Source organism: Geotrypetes seraphini, chromosome 13 (genome assembly GCF_902459505.1).
Source record: "Geotrypetes seraphini chromosome 13, aGeoSer1.1, whole genome shotgun sequence".
In the NCBI taxonomy this organism is placed as follows: domain Eukaryota; kingdom Metazoa; phylum Chordata; class Amphibia; order Gymnophiona; family Dermophiidae; genus Geotrypetes; species Geotrypetes seraphini.
Window position 1 is genome coordinate 77,997,925 of NC_047096.1, and position 19,100 is coordinate 78,017,024.

A 19,100-nucleotide genomic window follows, 5' to 3' on the forward strand; every position below is an offset into this window, starting at 1 on the left:
GCAAAGGCAAAAAACTGGAATGCTCAAAGGCCTCTCCAAATCCTACAGTGCCACTCAAGTACTAGAAATGCAGACAGAACCTGACAAAACATGCACACACATACACACACCCTTGTCTTACCTCGCTTTTCGATAATCATTTAATTTCTTGTTGATTAGTGCTTGACTCACAAATCCAGGGTGCTGAGGATAAAAGAAACAAACCATCCTGTTGAGATCCTCAGGCTCACCTGTTTTCCCCTGTGAATTCTCTGTGTTCTCCAGGCTTCTTGAAATGGTACAGATGAGGAAAGTGTCAACTATGTAGTCAGGAGACGAGAATGACAAGGGGACAAATTTTCCCCATCCCTGGGGGAACTCATTTTCTCATCTCATCCTGACGAGTTCTTTTTCTGTCCCTGCCCCATTCCTGCAAGCTCCGTCCTCATCTGCACAAGTCTCAAACACTTTAAAATCATAAGTGTTGGAGGCTTGTGCAGTTAAGGCACAGCTTACAGGAATGGGGCAGGGACAGGGACAGGGACAAAACTCACAGGGACAGGACGGGAACAAACTTGTCCCCATGTCATTCTCTAGTCAGGAGTACTACTTCCTCTTGGGGGGATGGCAGTTTTTGGGCCAAATCCTTACTAGTTCTAGTCCTGACTTAATGTCTTCATAGCGCGAGTATCACAAAGTAAACCAGCTTATCATAAACTAGTAGCAAGTAATACAACTGGCTAATTGATATTACAATCTGAGATGGAGAAGGGAAGGCAGGAGACACACAGCTAATGAAAGTACAGTCAAACCTCGGTTTGCGAGCAACCCGGTTTGTGAGTGCTTTGCAAGACGAGCAAAACACTCAGAAAACTTTTGACTCGCAAACCGAGTGTTGACTCGATTTGCGAGCACCCCCCCCCCGATAACTCGGCGAGAGGGAGAATTAGAAGTCCTTGAGCATGCGCAGATGCATGCTCAAGGCAGGCAGAAGCCGGAAGATCTTCTAGGCACTGGCACGATCTGTGCCTGCGTGCCGGTGCCAGACGGGGAGGGGGGGGTAAGTTTAAGTTGTTCAGGCAGGGGGGCCAGTTGGAGCGAGGAGGCCTTTGCGAGCGGGGGGGGGGGGGGGGAGACCGATGTTGGTTATTGGGGGGGGGGTGCTCGCAAATCCAGTCAACACTCGGTTTGCGAGTCAAAAGTTTGCTGAGTGTTTTGCTCGTCTTGCAAAACACTCACAAACCGGGTTACTCGCAAACCGAGGTTTGACTGTATTTTCATTAACTGTGTGTCTCCTGCCTTCCCTTCCATTATTTCCTATGGGGAAACTCGCTTTGATAAACGAGCATTTTGGATTACGAGCATGCTCCTGGAACGGATTATGCTCATAATCCAAGGTACCACTGTACATGGATTAACTACCAGTAAATAGCTCTTTCCTTGTACGAAACTAAGGAAACTAACATTGGTGATCTTTCTATATGAAGAAAGGTTTCTGCCCTGAATGCAAGCACCTCCAACAGCAGGACATAAAGAGGAGGTATTCCAAGCCTCTCACCTCTCCCTCTATTTTGCTGTCCTCCCTAATGGCTTTGATCCAGGACAGCATATCATCACGATCCTCCGCCTGAAAGAGATATTCACAGAAATCAGCCGTCGTCAGCCGCAAGACGTGCTTCCTCTTGGTCTCGCTGTAGGAAATGTCCACCAGGCAGGCTTGGATGCTGATTGGCTGTTCCTCCTCACCTTGGGATGGTGCATAACTCTCGGCCTCCCGTCGGTCTTTGTACAAATACAGCAAGTGTGAGCGGAGAACAGAGAAAACTCGTTTCCACTGACGAATTCCACCACCTACTTTCTGTGAGGAGAGAGAATGACATGGTGATGGAACGTTGATAAACACCTACTGCTCTCTGTTATGTCCTGATCACAAAACCAGCTGATCCAACTGGTTGGAACTGTCTTCCCAAGGAATATAAAGTTAAGGAAGGTTCTTTCACCTCACTACACACAGGTTTTTGCTTATATTCTTTAATGTGTTTCTAGAAACTACTTGCAAAACCTCTCTGAAAGAATGCTTGCCGTTTCCTCAGATTCCTTCTGGAACCTTGCCCACTGCAAGCTATACGTGTAACATTGGCCACAAGAGTTAGGCAGGAAGGCAGACAAAGGCCAGTGTACCTCAGATATAGCAGGAAATCTCTCCTAGAAGCAATGCTGTTTCTCACTTCAAAACACAATCCCCTGCGAGTGTGTCTCACCCACTGATGATATTCTTGAATCTCAGGTGCTTTATCTCACTAGGAAAGTCACTTGACAACACGAGCATCAAAACAAATATTTCACTTTACCTTCCCCTTTTTGGTGAGGATCTGCTTGTAATGCAGCCATCCCTCCTTCCGTACATCACTGAATTTATCATCCAGAAGGTCAGATGCCAAATGTTTCTTTGATCTTGAGTCTTCTGATGTCCCTAGACTGTCCAATGACTGAAAGAAAAGTACCTCCGAGTTATTAACAGCTATAATAGGAATTTTTTTATTACCTTCAATTCCTGTTCCATTAATACTGTTCTCTAAATTAGTCTGAGCACAAAGGTCATGTTCCCAATAATACTCTATTCCTCTTTCCTCTACCTGGTCTGAGGACAAGCAAAATAGATGAATCTTCATCCTTAGTTAAGAGAGATCAGGTTCAAACCCCTCCTATAGCTCAAGCAGAAAAGTTCCATAGGTCCAAAAGGTCCAACTGCTGCCATGACAGTGAATCACCAGGGGCATGGGCCTTTATCTAAGCCTCCAGGGACCACAACACCCCGACTGCTGTACCAGGTTTCCAAGTTTAATATAAGCTTGATATATCATTTATCATATATACGTCTAGACAGTGTACATTCAAATTATAATGGGGGGAGGGGGGAGAAAATGAGCAAAGCATAGGGGGATCAAAGAGAAGGAAAAGCAGGAAATACACTATTTGATAGGAAGGTAGGAGAGGGGTAGAAAAGGTAGGGATCGTCAGCACAAATAGCTGAAACATAAGGGGGTTCAGGAACGCAGGATTCTTCAAAACCAGAAAAATTAACCAAATGCATCATTAAATAAAAAAGCCTTTAATGTGGTTTTAAATTTATCTAGTGAAGATTCGAGACACAGGTATGAGGGCAGAGCATTCCAGAGTAATGGAGCTGTGAAAGAAAAAGATGGTGGAACGTGTGAAATCCAGCCTGCAACCACCAGCTAAAGGCAGACAGTACAGAAGTATTACAATACTACACTGACCCTTATAGTGGCAGTAATGTTACTAAATTCAACGTTCTCCTCCTCCAGCTGCTGGTTGGAAAGCACAACTTACACTAGTCTGGAGTAGAGAGCTGCACAGGAATGGGGACAACGGGAATCTCGCGGGTTCCCCCTTCGGGTCGCAGGGATCCCGCAGGGTTGGAAGCAGTGAGAGGCGAGTCTTCTTTTCCTGCCTGCAGCACGCCACACGTAGCCAACCTGGAAGTCTTCCCAGTCATGTGCAGAGTGCAGGGCCTGCTGCCCAATCACGACTTTCCACGTCAAAGCAATGTGCTATTTTAGTTTTACTTTTGACGAGATGTCTCTTTCAGCAATTTCTGTGAACTAGCCGGCTGCCCTGACTAGTTGCTTATCTACTTCCATCTCTGTTGGGCATGATTTTACGTTTCATCAGCTTCTATGGGCAAGATGCAATTGTTTGTGCTTGGACGCAGGTGGAATTTCCCAGCGGCATAAGTCTATTTTTCTTATAACGTCCTGATTTGGGGCAGGGTTTTTATGCTGTTTTTTCCCCTTTTACAGGGTGCACAATTGGTCTTAATTAAATATGTCATCCCTGCTTTTTTATTTTATGTGTGGATCAGCAGTTGGGTCTATATACTGTGTTAGTTTATTACTGGTCTCCCCGTTTGTTACTTTTATTGCCCTCGGTTTTTTTAAATACGTGCAAGCAGTTGCAATTCTATAGCACGGCCAGGGGTATGGGCAGTGGGCACATCAAGTCAGTTTCCTTCATATTTTTGTTATTCAGCTCTAGCTTAAAGGTGTTTTTGTCTTTTGTATATTTTATGTTTAGCCATCCCATTTGTTCATTCCTTTTCTTAGATACTGGAGGGTTTTTCTGATGCATTGGTATGGTTTACTGCTTGTTTTTTCTTTTAACAACTTGTTTTTTTGATTTATGGTTTATTATGGGCTTCAATTTACCTTGGATACTCATGAGAGTTGTATGATGTTCATTTGTACAGTTTGTTTTACGTTTAAATTGTGTTTATTGAAGAAAAGGAAAGCAATATCATTAACAAACAAACACAATATGAATACAGAAGTTTTCTCCCCACCCTACCTTCATTACTAGACAAATCAGAAACTAGAACCTCCTGCAAGTGTTCACGAGTCTACTTTTGGCAGCCTGAGAAAAAGCATCCCAAAATTTCCCCCATATTCTGTAAAATTGATGGCCTTGAGAAAAAAATTAAAGATCTTAATATGTAGTCTCTGTACAGTTTGTTTTAATATTGTGTATAATTTTGTTGTAATCCACTTTGTTATACGGTGGAATGGAAATATTAATAAACTAAAGGGCTACGATACTGTAAATACAAGAACAACAGGGCAAAGGTATAGGATTTCTCTTAGTCCCTTAACATATAATAGGCTGCCTGCATCTTAAAATAGATTTTCTAGCACCTGGGAATACTCACGCCATCTGTGAAGAAGCTCCTCAGCATGCGCAAACTAGGTACACGATTGGGTAGTTTTCTGAAAGCAAAGATCCATAAATTAGTTCACAGAAGAAAAGAAGCAGTGTACACAGAATCCCAGCAAACAAAGCACTATATAAAGAAATCTCTTCCAAAAATGGAGAAAGTCAAATGTGCCAGGTCACCCAGCTGCCTAAAATGCAGTAGCTGAGGAGACCTCAAAGAATTTGGATGCAAGAATCTGATCCTGGTGCAGAGCCTAATCCAAAAGGTTGCCACTCTCACTAATCTCAAGGCTCAGATTGAGAAGAGTTGGCTACGACATCATGGCCCAGAGCATTCTATCCTTTAATACAGGGAGAGAGGGTTAGGAAGTGAGGAAGAGGGTGCAGAAGCAAGGGGAAAGAGAATACCTGTAGGAAAATGAAAGAAAGTTCACAAAAAGACCAAATCAAGTTTAAAAATACAGACAAAGAGCAAAAGTTTCTAAAAACAGCCAAAAATATAACACAAAGGCAAAAAGGTTAAAAAAAATTGACTGGTGATGACATTTTCTAAATATGTTTCCATTCCTAGACCTTCTCCAGGTCTTTACCTTAGGAACTTCCCTTCCTCACGGAAAGAGTTCAATCCTTCATCACATGACTTTGACCGCTCTGTTGTTATGGCAACTAGGTATGAGGACCGCCGGCTGCCTTTGATGCTGCCTGCCATAGAAAACAAAAGAAATCTAACTAAAAATAGAACAAACATCTAAACAGAGAGAAAAGGTATCACCTGAATAAAAGAAAAGTTATTTTCTATAGTTAAAAAAATATTCAATATTCAAAGCAATGTAACTGAGCAGGAGAGTTTCAAGCCCAGTTATATCAGTGACCGTGCTGAGCCCAGATATTTAGTGGCACATACACAGATAATGCCGCTAAATATTGGGGCAAACTGGCACAGCAATATCCAGTTAGTGCCAGTGAGGTCAAGGTGCAGCCAGGACCAATATTTGGCAACGATGCCCAAATAACTATCTAGTTAATTTAGGACAGCAAAATGTCTATTCCAAGTCAATCAGGTAGCTAACCAGGTACTGCCACTGAATATCACCATTGCCCATGGCACTGAATATTTGGGCTCAATTTAGTTGGCAGCAGCCATCATTTATAGAAACACTGACCTCCATTGGCTGAAAAATGCCCCCCCCCACCCATTTTTCCCATACTGCCAATTTGACCCTTATATCTTTGCTTGCATACAGAAAGTAACATAGTAGGTGTGACAGATAACATCTGGGGCTAGAGTAGGGTGCAGTGTACAAAGATCACACAGAGGGGATGATACAGGGTGGTTTCATGCAATATTAATGCAGTGAAGCATTGCTGTCCCCCCACCCTCACAAATAGTGAAATTCAAAAGGGATACCCAGCTATGTGACAATTGCAGGGATTATGGGCATACCCAAAAGAGCAGCTCTCGGGAATAACCTGGTGGTCAGGGGATCTAGACCAAATCCCACTCTACCTAGTATATTTGTGTTTAAATTGCCTTGGGTGAATCTCTTCATAAAGGTGATTATAAAAATTGCAATAAATAAATAGTGTGCGTTTTTAAGACTACTAAGGGCTGGAGCAGGGAATAGTGAGATGCAGTAAAGTTTGGGAAGAACAGAAGGTTTTAAGAAAGATGCAATGTGGTGCACCATAACTTTGACAGACACGGAATATGACAAAAATTACACTGAAAGGCCAGAGCAGGGTATAACATGACAGAATAACACCAGGACACAATCAGTATAACATCTCAACATGCTGAAGCATAGCACAAGACTTGTTCTGAGATATGAAGAGCAGTGGGACACTTACTGCAATCCTGGGAATAATGGCGATTTATAGCAAAGTTGAAGTTTGGTAAAGCAGGGCTGGTAGTTATGATGGGGGCAGAGTTCATAGCACTGCAGACGACAGATGAAGCTGGTACATGTTTTGCCTTCAGGTCAATGTTGGGACTTGTTGGCTCATCTGAAAGTTAAACAAAGGCCATACAATAAAGGCTCCTGGTTTCATCCAAGAGCTACATGTAGAAGGGCCACTAGAAAATGTGAAGCCTCTGGTATAATAAAATTTCTACAGTAAAATTCAGCTGTTTACCAGTTACCCTTTTGTCTTTTGAAGAACATCTGTTTTGGTTCTCACAATTGGGTGACATTATCCAGCCGGCATGGTTTCAACAAGTGAGGTGAAAGCAGCCATTAGAGCTAAAAGAAAATCCTTCAGAAAATGGAAAAAGGATCCAACTGAAAATAATAGGAAGCAGCATAAGGAACGGGAAGTCAAATGGAAGATGCTAATAAGGAAGGCAAAAAGACACCTTGAAAAGAAGACAGTGGTCTCAGCACAGATCCCTGGGTAACCCCGCTATTTATAACTCACTTTGCCCACTATTTACCCTTCTCCGTTGAGAATATAGACTATTTAATCCTATTCTCTATCTTTTAACCAGTTCTTAATCCAAAATAGAACATTACCTCCTATCACACGACTTTCTGATTTTCTCAGACGTCTTTTATGATGTACTTTGTCAAATGCCTTTTGAAAATCCAAATACACAATATAAACCACATATATATCCACAATATATAAACATATATATAAACATATATATCCATATATATATAGATATATATAGATATATATGTTTATATATATAGATATATATGTTTATATATATATAGATATATAGATATATATGTTTATATATATATCTATATATATATAAAAAATCAATCTATATATCTATATATATATCCATATATATCCATATGTATATGTGTATATATATATATATATATATATATATATATATATATATATATATATATATATATATATATATATATAAACCACAATATTATCCACAGGTTAATAAACCACTTTGAAGTGCTGGTTTTGTCTCATTAATCCATGCTTATCTATATGCTCTAATTTGTTTTTATAATAGTCTGCATCATTTTGCCCGCCACCAAAATCAGACTCACTGGTCTATAATTTCCTGGATCACACCTGGAGCCCTTTTTAACAATTGGCATTATGTTGGCCACTCCCCTGTCTTCCAGTACCATGCTGGATTTTAAAAATAAATTACAAATTACTAACAATTGCTCTGCAAGTTCAGTTGTCAATACTATCAGTACTCTGGAACGTATACCATGAGGTCCAGATGATTTGCTACTGTTCAGTTTATCAAATTGCCCCATTACATCTTGCAGTGTTAGAGATTTGTTTCAGTTTCTCTGACTAATCAGCAATGAATACCATTTCTGGCACCAGTGTCTCCCCAACATCTTCCTCGGTGAAGACTAAAGCAAAAAATTAATTTAATCTCTCCACTATGGCCTCGTCTTCCCCGAGTGCTCCTTTTACCCCTAAATCATCCAGCAATCCAATTGATTCTTTTCTCAGATTCTTGCCTTTAATGTACCTAAACAAGTTTTTACTACCGGTATGTGTTTTTTTTTCAAGGTCTCTTTCCCTTCCTTATCAGCGACTTGCATTTGACTTACCATTCTTTATGCTGTTTCCTATTATTTTCAGTCAAATCCTTTTTCTACTTTATGAAGGATTTTCTTTTAGTTCTAATAGCTTTCTTCACCTCACTCATTAAGTACACCGGTTGCTGTTTGGTCTTCCTTCTTCCTTTTTTAATACATGGAATATATCTAGTCTGGGCTTTCAGAATGGTATTTTTGACCTTTGCAGCTGCTCCTTTAAAAAAAAAAATTTAACATTCTCCTCATGTTATCATAGTTTCCTTTTTTAAAGTTAAATGCTACTGTATTGGATTTTCTGTGTGTACTTTCTCCAGATATTAGCAAATCTAATCATGTTATGATCATTGTTATCAAGTGGCCCCAGCACCAATTCATGTGCTCCACGAAGAATTAGGTCTAAAATTGCTTCACTTCTTGTTGGTTACTGAACCAGCTGCTCCATAAAGCAGTCCTTGATTTCATCAAAGAATTGACCTCTCTAGCATGTCCTGAGGTTACATTTACCCAGTCAAAACTGGGGTAATTGAAATCACCATTATCACGTTACCTAGTTCATTAGCCTCCATAATTTCTGATAACATTTCAGCATCTATCTGTTCATCCTGGTCAGGCGAACAATAAATACACTCCTTTTGCTATTCTTTTCCCTTTTACATATGAAATTTCTACCCACAGGGATTCCAAGTTGTGTTTTGGTTCCTGTAGAATCCTATATAATAAAAGCCTACCTCGTGCATGCGCACTCCTATCTGCGTGCTTCCATGATCCGTAGGTCTGTGGCCGCAGGAGTGCGCATGCGCAAGTCCCCAGCCTTACTTCCCAGCAGGACTGAACGCCAGCGCAGGACTCCCTGCTCTCCGTGTCGGCTCCTCTCACCAGCCGCACCAACGTCGGAGAAGGCTTCCGACACTGGCAGGATCAAGAGGAGTCGCGGCGACACCTCGCAGGGAGGGAAAGGAAGCCCAAAACACTCCAGCCACAAAGGGATGCCGCGGTCCCGACTCCAAACCAGCTGATTCCAGCAGCGTGTGCCAGGCCTTTTACTACCCTGATTTGCTCTGCCGCGTCTCTGATGATGTCATCAGGAACATGCCAGAGTAAATCAGGGCAGTAAAAGGCCCCGAAGCAGCGTGTGTAGAGTGCTGCACACGCTGCTGGAATCGGCAAGTTTGTCGGACCGCGGGAAGGGGAGGGTGGGGGCGGCAAGGGACTAAGGGAGCAGGCAAGACCGAGGGAAGGAAAAGGGGGGGGGGTAAAGGAAACGCTGCTGCTGCACAGGGAAGTGGGGTGGGAGGGAATGCTGCTACTACTGTTGTGGCGGCTGCTGCACAGGGAAGGGGGAATCTAAATGCTGCTGTACAGGGAAGTAGTGGAGGGGGAGGGAATGCTGCTGCACAGGGACATGGAGGGGGAGGGAATGCTGCTGTGGCTGCTGCACAGGGAAGTGGGGGGGGGGAGAGAGACAGATAGATAGAAAGGGAGACAGAAAGAAAAGAAGAAAGGCACAGGGGCAGAGAGAGACACAGAAAGACAGACAGACAAAGAGGGCCAGGGAGAGAGACAAATAGAAAGAAAGACAGCGGGAGGGAGAGAGACACAGAAAGAAAGACAGACAGACATATATTCTAGCACCCGTTAATGTAATGGGCTAAAATACTAGTTTTTAGTATATTTGATTCAAGGCTCTCCTTAACATATACTAGTCTGATTTCTTCTGGCCACTGTTCATGAAGTCAGCCTTCTTATTCACAGGCTGCACAGAAAGTGAGGATCTCCTCAAATTCTCACCTATAAATAAGCACTATCACACCTTCCTTGGGGGAGAGATTCAAGAAAGTAAACAATATCTAACATTTCTGCCCTAGGCTCAAGCTCTCTCCAGATTAAATGGATATTCTCAGTCATTCCCAAACAAAATCAGTGAAAAAGATGTCCTTGGAGAGTTTCCCCTTTGCAGTGGAAGAGAGGAACCTGAGAGGAGACTAGTAAATTCTTCCTGATTGGAAATACCTTTTGATCTATAAATGGAATCCTAAAACTGCTCAGACTCCATTATCAGAAAAATACTCTGGCAAGCTTACTATGGTTCATAGACAAGCCACTTTGCTGACAGTCTAAATCAGGGGTGCCCACACTTTTTGGGCTTGCGAGCTACTTTTTAAATGACCAAGTCAAAATGATCTACCAACAATAAAATTAAAAAAAAAACACAAAGCACACTGTACGCATAGAAAATGTTAATTATCATTCCTATTCCAGGGTTTTTCAAAGAGGTCAAAGCAGATGACTCTATGTACTATCACCTCAGTAACAACCATACAAAAATAGACAAATATACCCCCCTCCCTTTTTACTAAACGATAGCAGTTTTTAGCGCAGGGAGCTGCGCTGAATGCCCAGCGCTGCTCTCGACACTCATAGGCTCCCTGCGCTAAAAACCTCTATTGCGGTTTAGTAAAAGGGGACCTTAGTGTAAAATATAGACAGCAGATATAAATTCAGACACATTTTGATCACTAAATTTAAAATAAAATCATTTTTCCTACCTTGTCTGGTGATTTCATGACTCTCTGGTTGCACTTTCTTCTTCTGACTGTGCATCCCTTCTTTTAGCCTGTATGCTTCCTCTCCTCCAGACCTCATTCCTTCCCCCAACTTTTCCTTCCTCTTCCCTGCCCTTTCTTTCTCTCTGCCTCCCTTTCTTTTTTTCTGTTTCTCTTCTTTCCTTCTGTCTCCCTGCCTGCCCTTTTTCTTTCTTTCTCCCTGCCCTCCCCCAAGCCACTGCCACTGCCATTGCCATCGGGGACCAGGACCCAAACGCCACCAGTAACAGGCCCCATGCTCTCCCTGCTTCGGCAAACCAGCATTCCTCTCCCCGACGTCAATTCTGCCGTCGGGAAGAGGAAGGCTGATCAGCCCAAGATCGTGATCAACCTATTGGGGGAAATGCTGCCGGGTCCTGCCTTCGCGGAAACAGAAAGTAGGCAGGACCCGGCAGGAAGAAGAACAAATACATCACTAACCTGTCTCCCGCATTAGCCCGAAGCGAACGCTTGCTTCAGGGCTCTCAACATGTGCGTGCCGTCACTATGGTCATGGGATTTTAGCCAAAGGTGCTCTGCAGAGTAGAACGTAAGCAATAGATTCTGGAGGTCAGTCAAGGTTAAAGTTTGGAATGCCTTACAGGATGGAGAAAGAGAGCAGCAAGTGTGTTACTGGAACAGACTGCCTCACTGGCAGCCTTGAATAACACAGTGGATTACAGGCATGACAGTGATGGAGTAACTGCAAAGGGTCAATAGACTAACGATCCTAAATGTGTTGGTGTTTACTGGACAAGAGTGTAGAGGAGGATGTGGAAAATATCAAATGATGGTCAAAGCAAGGGAAGAACTGAAGTGGAAAAATTTGAAAGTGAGCAGTTGGTGAAAAAAAAATACAAAAATTGAGAAAGTGACCACTTTGATAAATAGGGGTTGTGAAGCACCACTGGAGGTCAAATTAGGTTAAAACAAACTTTCAGGCATAAGAGTCAGAGGGGTCATCAGTACAAATGTTAACGTCCCCAAGAACAAGGGGAAAACAGTTCAAGAAAGAAGAAAAGCTAAGTCTGTGATAATGGAAGAGAGAAATTTATCTGGGGTAAACAGGCAGATAGAGTGCAAAGAAAGAAAAAGAGCGAGACTGAGGTAGAAAAAAGGGCTGAAAACTACAAAAGTTGGGCAACTGTCAATACCACTGTCACAGCCAACCAGGATGAGTGTATGGGAGAAAAGGTCATTTCCCTGACAGTGAGCATCTATCAAAACAGAGTCTTCAAAGAAAAGTCAACCCTCAAGTACCTCGAATACACATCAGTACATCATCCGTCAACAGTTTGTTGGAATAATCAATGTTTGATTTCAGAGAGCTCTATATAATAGGATTGTTGTTGCATTTTAAACAAACACATTCCAGTCTATACTCACCTATAAATGGAATGGAAGCCAGCGAGTCTTCAGTAGTTGCCAATGGAGTCACTCTCTTATTGGAGCTATTTTCATGTTTGTCTTTGCTGCTGCTGGTTTTAATAGAAGTGTTTGAAATGTCCTTCATATCCACTGGGAAGACAAAATTCATCTGTCTCAAGGCAGGCGGGGCTTTGCGGCCTGTGGGGGGTTTCTGTCTAAGAACCACTTCTGCCTTCTTCTCTTCTGCATCATGCTGTTGGTGCCCTATATCCTGATGTGAAGCCTGTTCAGGTGACTTGTCCAGATTTGTTAATCTTTGGTCCCTGGGAATTTCTGAAGTACCACTCAGTGAGGATTCTGAGCAAGATGTGCCATCAATCTGGGAGGATGACAGTTTGTCTAAGCAAGGGGCTGGTTGGGTTTCTTTCTTTTGAGACACATTAAATGTTGGAATGCCACCAAAGATAGTGTCCTTATAAGAAAGAGCATGAAGTAGCTCAGTCCTGCGCTGGAATGAAGGGCTATAGCTTTGGTAGCCTACATAGCCAGAATCTTCAGTGGTCTGGAGGTTTGGTTGAGAAGGATGTTTTCGCACTTGTACAGCAGAATCTCTGGAAGTGAGGGAAGATGAATAAGAACTTGCTTGGCTGTGCTGGAGTCTACCAACTTGAGATCCTACAAAAGGCTCAGGCCTATAAAACTTATCCATTTTCCGTAAGCACCTGTCAAACCTTGGTGAAACTAGAGCATTTTGTTCAAAAGTCTCTATGGAGTGTTCATAGTTAGCCAGATAAATATCTGACCGAGACCTAAGACCACTATGTTCTTGGTCTAACTGATGCAACGTGTCCTGGGAGGCACTATGAGGCCATGCTCGGTTAACTGGAACATACCCTAGACGGTCCTGAGAAATACTGCGGTACTGTAGTGGCATGGCATGTTGCTGCTTCCCTGAGGTGTTCCTCCGGGGGACTTGGTTAGACATCCAATTGGACAGTGCTTGCTGGCATTCTAACCTAGTAATTGCATTGTGGTTCCTTACACATTCCCAATTTGGATTTCCCTTAGTGGTAGGAACTTGAACAATATCTCTAAAGTCCTTAAACATAGCATTGGTCTGATGGTCTAGGAGCAATTTAGAATTACTATAATTGACCATGGGGGAAGATGCTGGATCCCTGTACCTCTCCGAAAGGGAGTGATTTACAGAACCTTGGCAATGAAATGAAGGAGAAGCAAGGAAGGTAGACCTCCCAGCTGGTATTCCAATTTTTGGCTGGGTCATTCCAAATTGGACAGGGCTGGGTACATTAGTCTCAACACTCCTGATGGCCTCTATTCTTGGGTTGCTTCTAACACTAGGTATTAGATTGGTGATAGAGTCTGTAGTCATGGCTAATGAGTTGCCAATCCAATGTGACCTGCTTTCTGCCTGTATATTCAAAGGATCTAAGGCTTTAGGTTCCTGGGCTTGACTCCAGCTCTGGTATGTAGAAGTCTTTCGGGAGTAGCAAACAGGAGGTGGCTCTGGGATACTCTGAGCACCCCCTGTGTATGGGTCATTCCCCTTCAAGTAGGCATCCTGAGAATAGGCCTGCAAAAAAGACAGACAGACATAAGCTATGGATGTTACTGATTATCAGGCTTCTTTTGAGAGTACATTTCTCCCTCAATATTCGCGGGGGTTAGGGGCCCACGAATATTAAAAAGCCACAAATAATATTCAGGCCAGTTCTGACCCTCCCTCCCCCCCCAGCATCCCAGACCTTACCTTAAGCCCTCTGAGACTCCCCGGAACCTTACCTGGTGGTCTAGCGGGCTTTCAGGGCAAGAGCGATCTTCCTACACTCCTGTAGGAAATGGCTGCCATGAGCTCCCTTCGTAGTCTCGAGTTTAAAATGTTTTAATTCTTTTTTTCACCTGGTTTGATCTTATGCTTATGGTTTATGGATTTGTGCTCCAATAAATTCAGTTAAATAAATTTAAAATTATTGGACATATTGATGTATGGGGCAGGCCTTATTTAGACCTTGAGTCTGGTGCTTGTCATCTATGAGACCTTGCTCGGGGTTAAATCTTGCTTTTATTAGTGAGCTTTACCCATACTGATGTCCTACTATTATTGTCTTAGATACTTGCTTGAGTATCTTTTAGAGTCTCCCATTCTGGCATACTTTTACCAGGTGATAAAAAGTTTGTTGCCAATTGTGTTTCGGATTCTACTTTAGACAGAACTGCCTTGGCCTTTATACCCACCTGCAAGCCAACTAAAGGTATTCCCTTTCTTTATAAATCTTTGGAATTGATAGACCCTTGGCAACTGCTCTATCCTTTTGAGCGCGATTATACCCATCAATCCCAGGTACATGGGACTTTATTCCCGCATAGACTACTTGTTAGATTCTGACACTATTTTTCCTCAGGTTTCGGACGCTCTAACTGGCCCTCTTGAGATTTCTGACCATTACCCCATCTGGATTGATGTTTCCTTTGGGATTCTCCCAATGGAGGCTTTTCGGTGGAGATTTCCATCTTATTTACAGGAGGACCCTGAATTTGAGACATTTTTGCAAAAACGATGGGATGTGTATTTGCTATCTAATGGCCAACACCAGGATGACCCACCTTTATTTTGGGAAACAGCTAAAGTAGTTCTCGGGGGAAACATCATTGCTTATATATCGGTGCGTCACAAATGGATTATCAAGTTAAAGAAACGCTATGTAACCCTGAAAGCTTGTTATCTTAGGCAACCCTCATCTCCGTTGCAGGAGAAGCTTCACTCGATTCAGGTTGCGCTTAATGCATTGTTGCATGATTGTACTAAAAAATACCTTTTTACTGCAAATTTAAATTTTATCATTATGGAAATAAAACGGGGAAAATGATGGCCATTTTAACTAAAAATTGGCAGGATGATAGATATATAGCTAAGATTAGGCGGGGGACTGACTCATAATCAACGAGGCCCCACAAGGTTGTGGATGCTTTTTTCCAACATTTTTCAACGTTCTACTCCACCCCAGGTCCTAACCAGGATCCAGATATCTTGGACTATTTAGAGGATGCGGGCATGCCCCAGTTTACAGCCCTGCAACGTGTAGCTTTAAATAAACCCATTCAGGGCCCAGAGATTCAGAAAGCAATAAAACAATTACACGCATGCACTGCCCCTGGACCAGACGGATTTGCCCTCAAATTTTATAAAATGTTAGCACCACAACTATGTGAACCCCTTTTTCGATATTATGCAAGGGCTTTGGAGACTGGTACCTTTCCAACCTATGCTAATGAGCCCACCATCACTTTAATTCCGAAACCCAGTAAACCAAGGGAGAAGGTGGAATTATACCGCCCCATTTCCTTAAAACGTGGACTTGAAAATTTTGGCTTGCCTACTAGCTAATCGTTTAACCCCTTTTCTGCCAAACATCATCTCCACAGAGCAGGTGGGCTTTGTACAGGGCAGACATTCGGTTTTGAATGTAGGACAGGCTTTGTTGGCAATGGCTAGAGCCCAATCTATGCAAATACCGGGTATATTAGTGGGGCTGGATACCGCCAAGGCCTTTGACCAAGTGTACTAGCATAGCCTATTTCAAACGGTGGAATATGTTGTTATTGGGGAATGGTTCCTGAATGCTTTGAAGGCTTTATATACTACTCCCACTACTAAGATTTTGGTAAATGGAAGTCTTACTACAGCATTTGGGGTGGGCAGAGGGACACGTCAGGGATGCCCCTTGTCTCTCTTATTATTTCTACTATATTTGGAACCTCTTATTCGCACCATGAAGAGGGATGATGAGTTGGTGGGGTTACTTGAAGGCTCTTCATAGCTCCGTGTTTTAGCTTTTGCTGATGATTTACTGTTAACCTTGGCAAAACTCCAGCATTCGCTGACGTGAGCCCTGGAGTTGTTGGATCAGTTTCATGTATATTCAGGGTTAACATTGAATCGACAAAAGTGCTTGGTGCTTGTGCTACAATCAGCGGTCTGGGAAAATTGGACAGGTCACTTTCCTTTGGAATGGACTTCTCACCATCTTAGATACTTGGGTATATTCATACCGCAGGATCTGACCCAACTCTATATCATAAATGTGACACCCTTGCTTACGCAAACAAGGGTAAAATAGCACTTCATAATATGATGGTGATAACCCAATGGGTTTATATTCAGCAAAGTTTGCCATTGCTGTTACAGCAGGGTCACCTGTTACTATTACAGAGATCCTTAACCAAATACTTGTGGGGGGCCATTTGGGAAGGTTTAATCTGGCTTGCCAACTTAGACATGTGAATGATTGGTTCTGTGGGACTACCCACTTTTCAGCAACACCTACCATTTTAGCTATTTACTTCATGTTAAAAAATTGCTGAAGTACACCCCTTCTTATGGTGATTTATTTCTATTTCTGGCACGCAAAATTTGGAAAAGTATTTGTAAATTGTTAAATATTATTCCATATGTGGCTTTGTGCCTACCAATAGGGGGTAATGGAGATTTTATTCTGGGGGTGTGTCAGGGGGTCCTTTTCTGACTGGACTCAGAAGGGTATGCTGTATTTGGCTCAGGTGTTACAGGCCGATGGTAATTTGCAGTCCTTTCAAGTGTTGCAGGAGTCCTTTCACTTAGGACATAAGGGCTGGTATTCCTACAGACAGTTATATCATTATGTTACTCTCTGCCCTGCACTGCCTTAATAGAGGAGATTCAGGAGAAATTATCTGAATCTCTATGTTTGACTGCCCAGGTGCCTATACCGCTCCGTTTTCATCATCATTTTTTGCAGGAGCTGGCAGGTGACATAAATTATGCAGAGGTGGTGGCACGCTGGACACAGGATTTCCAGTTGCCTCTCTCAGCAGATAACATTAAGAAAAGTGTGAAACTTGGAGCTCAAGTACTGAAATCTGCAGCGGAAAAAGAACGATACTATAAGTTTGTCTTATATGCTTTCTTTGCACCTACTAGAGCATACAGGGCAGGGCTGAGCCTTACTAACTGTTGTCCTAAATGTGGGGCGTCCTGAGCTACTTTGAGACATATGTTCTGGTCCTGTACGGGCATCCAGGCCTACTAGCGACGATTGGACAACCAGATAGCACGGATGTGGAATTGTACCTGGGGGCCTACTGACACTTTTCTCTTCACTTTGAAATTGTCTTTGTTCCCAGTGCGATCGGGAGGAGCAAGCTTTGTTCAAAAATCTATACTTATGGGCATCAAGGCCATTTTACAGTGTTGGCTGTCGCCCCAAACCCCGACCCTAATGCACTGGCGGACTTTGATAATACAGATGGCTAGATTTGAACGTCAGGCTCTTCCCAAACTGGATTCTAAGCCGGGCACTTTGTTTCTCCAGTGTTGGTTACCGTTCTGTGATACACCACATGCCAGAAGTCGACTTTTGAATTGACACACTCCAATTTTATTTTGAACTTGGTTGGGTGGCTGTTCCTCGGGTGGGTAGGAAGAGGGATTATTGGGGTTGTTTCTTGAATTGTATTTGTGATGTGATTTGAGTTTGTATTGGTGGAAAATGTTAATAAAAAAAAGGATTTAAACATAAATAGAATAACATTAAAAAACGCCAGTTTATTGTTCTATGCATACTCCCTATTGTTACGGTTTCAGTTGACATTGTATCTGCTTGTCTTTGTCACCTGCCCGCTTAAATTACTTGGGGCTAGCTATCCACCAGTATTCGGCGTCACTAACCAGGCAGTGCCATTAACCACATACTGCTCCCTCACTTTGGAATGTCCTCCCTTTCGCCCTCTGATCCAAGCATTCACTCCCTAGATTCAAAACTTTTGTCCGACCACACTTTAGCCCTGGGCTGCAGGTGTTGCACAGAGCCCATCTTCCCCCCTCTGTTTTTATTTCTCATCTCTTCTGGATTCTTTTCTCTACCCTTCTTTCCTTACCTATGGTCACCCTAACTATTACCATACCATACCATACAATGTGTTATATACCCTGCAAATTTCAACTGGGATTCTATGTGGCATACAATAAGATGTTACATTACATTTTTGGTTAAGAATTAAAGTAGGTTATAAGATTGTTTTGGATGTCACTGGACGAAGAGATACGTTTTAGCGCTTTCCTATTTGTATTTTGGCATTCTATTTCTTTTTTTCTGCTTGCTTAATGTATTTTGTAAACCGCCGTTTTGGCTGAGTCACAAAAGGTAGCATATCAAGTCAGAAACACACAGCAAAGGCAACCTCTGGGTTCTAGAAAGTTTTATTCATTCCAATAAAGACTCGATACGTCCATGTTTCAGCCTAAACAGCCTTCATTGGGAGTCTTAACTGCTACTAGGAACGTGTAAAACAGCTCTCTGTAATCTTGTGGTTTGGATAAACTCAATGTGATGTTACATTTAGCGAATATCAAAAAGGAATTGAAGCCAAATATAGCGCATGTGGTAGTTTCCACAATAAAACTACTTCAAAAATGGGGCTGTATCAAGTCAAAACATTTTTGAACCAGCTGCAGATAGGAGTTACGGTAATGGGGGCAGAATCGGGGAGGAGCTGGTAGTTATTTGGTACCAGTAATATTCAGTGCAGGTACTTGCATAGCTAACTGGCCACATAGGACCACAGAAAAAACAGTCCTAATCATGCCCACTTAGCTATGTAAATGCTGACACTAAATATCAGCCGACACCCACATAACTTCCAGGCAACCAATCCAATTTTTACCCCCTTTCCAGCCCCTTGGCCCTTCCACATTCATCAGCAAACCTTTCCCCATTCCAAATTACCCTTTGGCCCCTTGCTCTTTGCACAATCCTTCCACCCCACCAAGGTTCAAATCCCCCCAATTTAGCCTTTGGCCACCAGCTGAACAAATATTGATTGGATGATTTTTTTCCAGTTCCAGGTCAAG

The 19,100-nt window shown here is 42.6% G+C and overlaps 1 protein-coding gene across 5 annotated transcripts in view; it reads right to left on the minus strand.

Annotated features, from left to right (window-relative positions):
- The window catches only part of ARHGAP23 (Rho GTPase activating protein 23), a 136,675-nt gene that overhangs the window by 18,422 nt on the left and 99,153 nt on the right, over positions 1 to 19,100 (minus strand). For all 5 annotated transcript variants that reach the window (XM_033918431.1, XM_033918430.1, XM_033918429.1 and 2 more), the window contains exons 7-13: positions 12,212 to 13,787; positions 6,559 to 6,714; positions 5,301 to 5,412; positions 4,706 to 4,763; positions 2,331 to 2,468; positions 1,538 to 1,837; positions 122 to 183 (exon numbers count right to left, since the gene is read on the minus strand). In XM_033918431.1, coding sequence (XP_033774322.1) covers positions 122 to 183; positions 1,538 to 1,837; positions 2,331 to 2,468; positions 4,706 to 4,763; positions 5,301 to 5,412; positions 6,559 to 6,714; positions 12,212 to 13,787 — 2,402 coding nt within the window. The remainder of the gene's footprint in view (positions 1 to 121; positions 184 to 1,537; positions 1,838 to 2,330; positions 2,469 to 4,705; positions 4,764 to 5,300; positions 5,413 to 6,558; positions 6,715 to 12,211; positions 13,788 to 19,100) is intronic.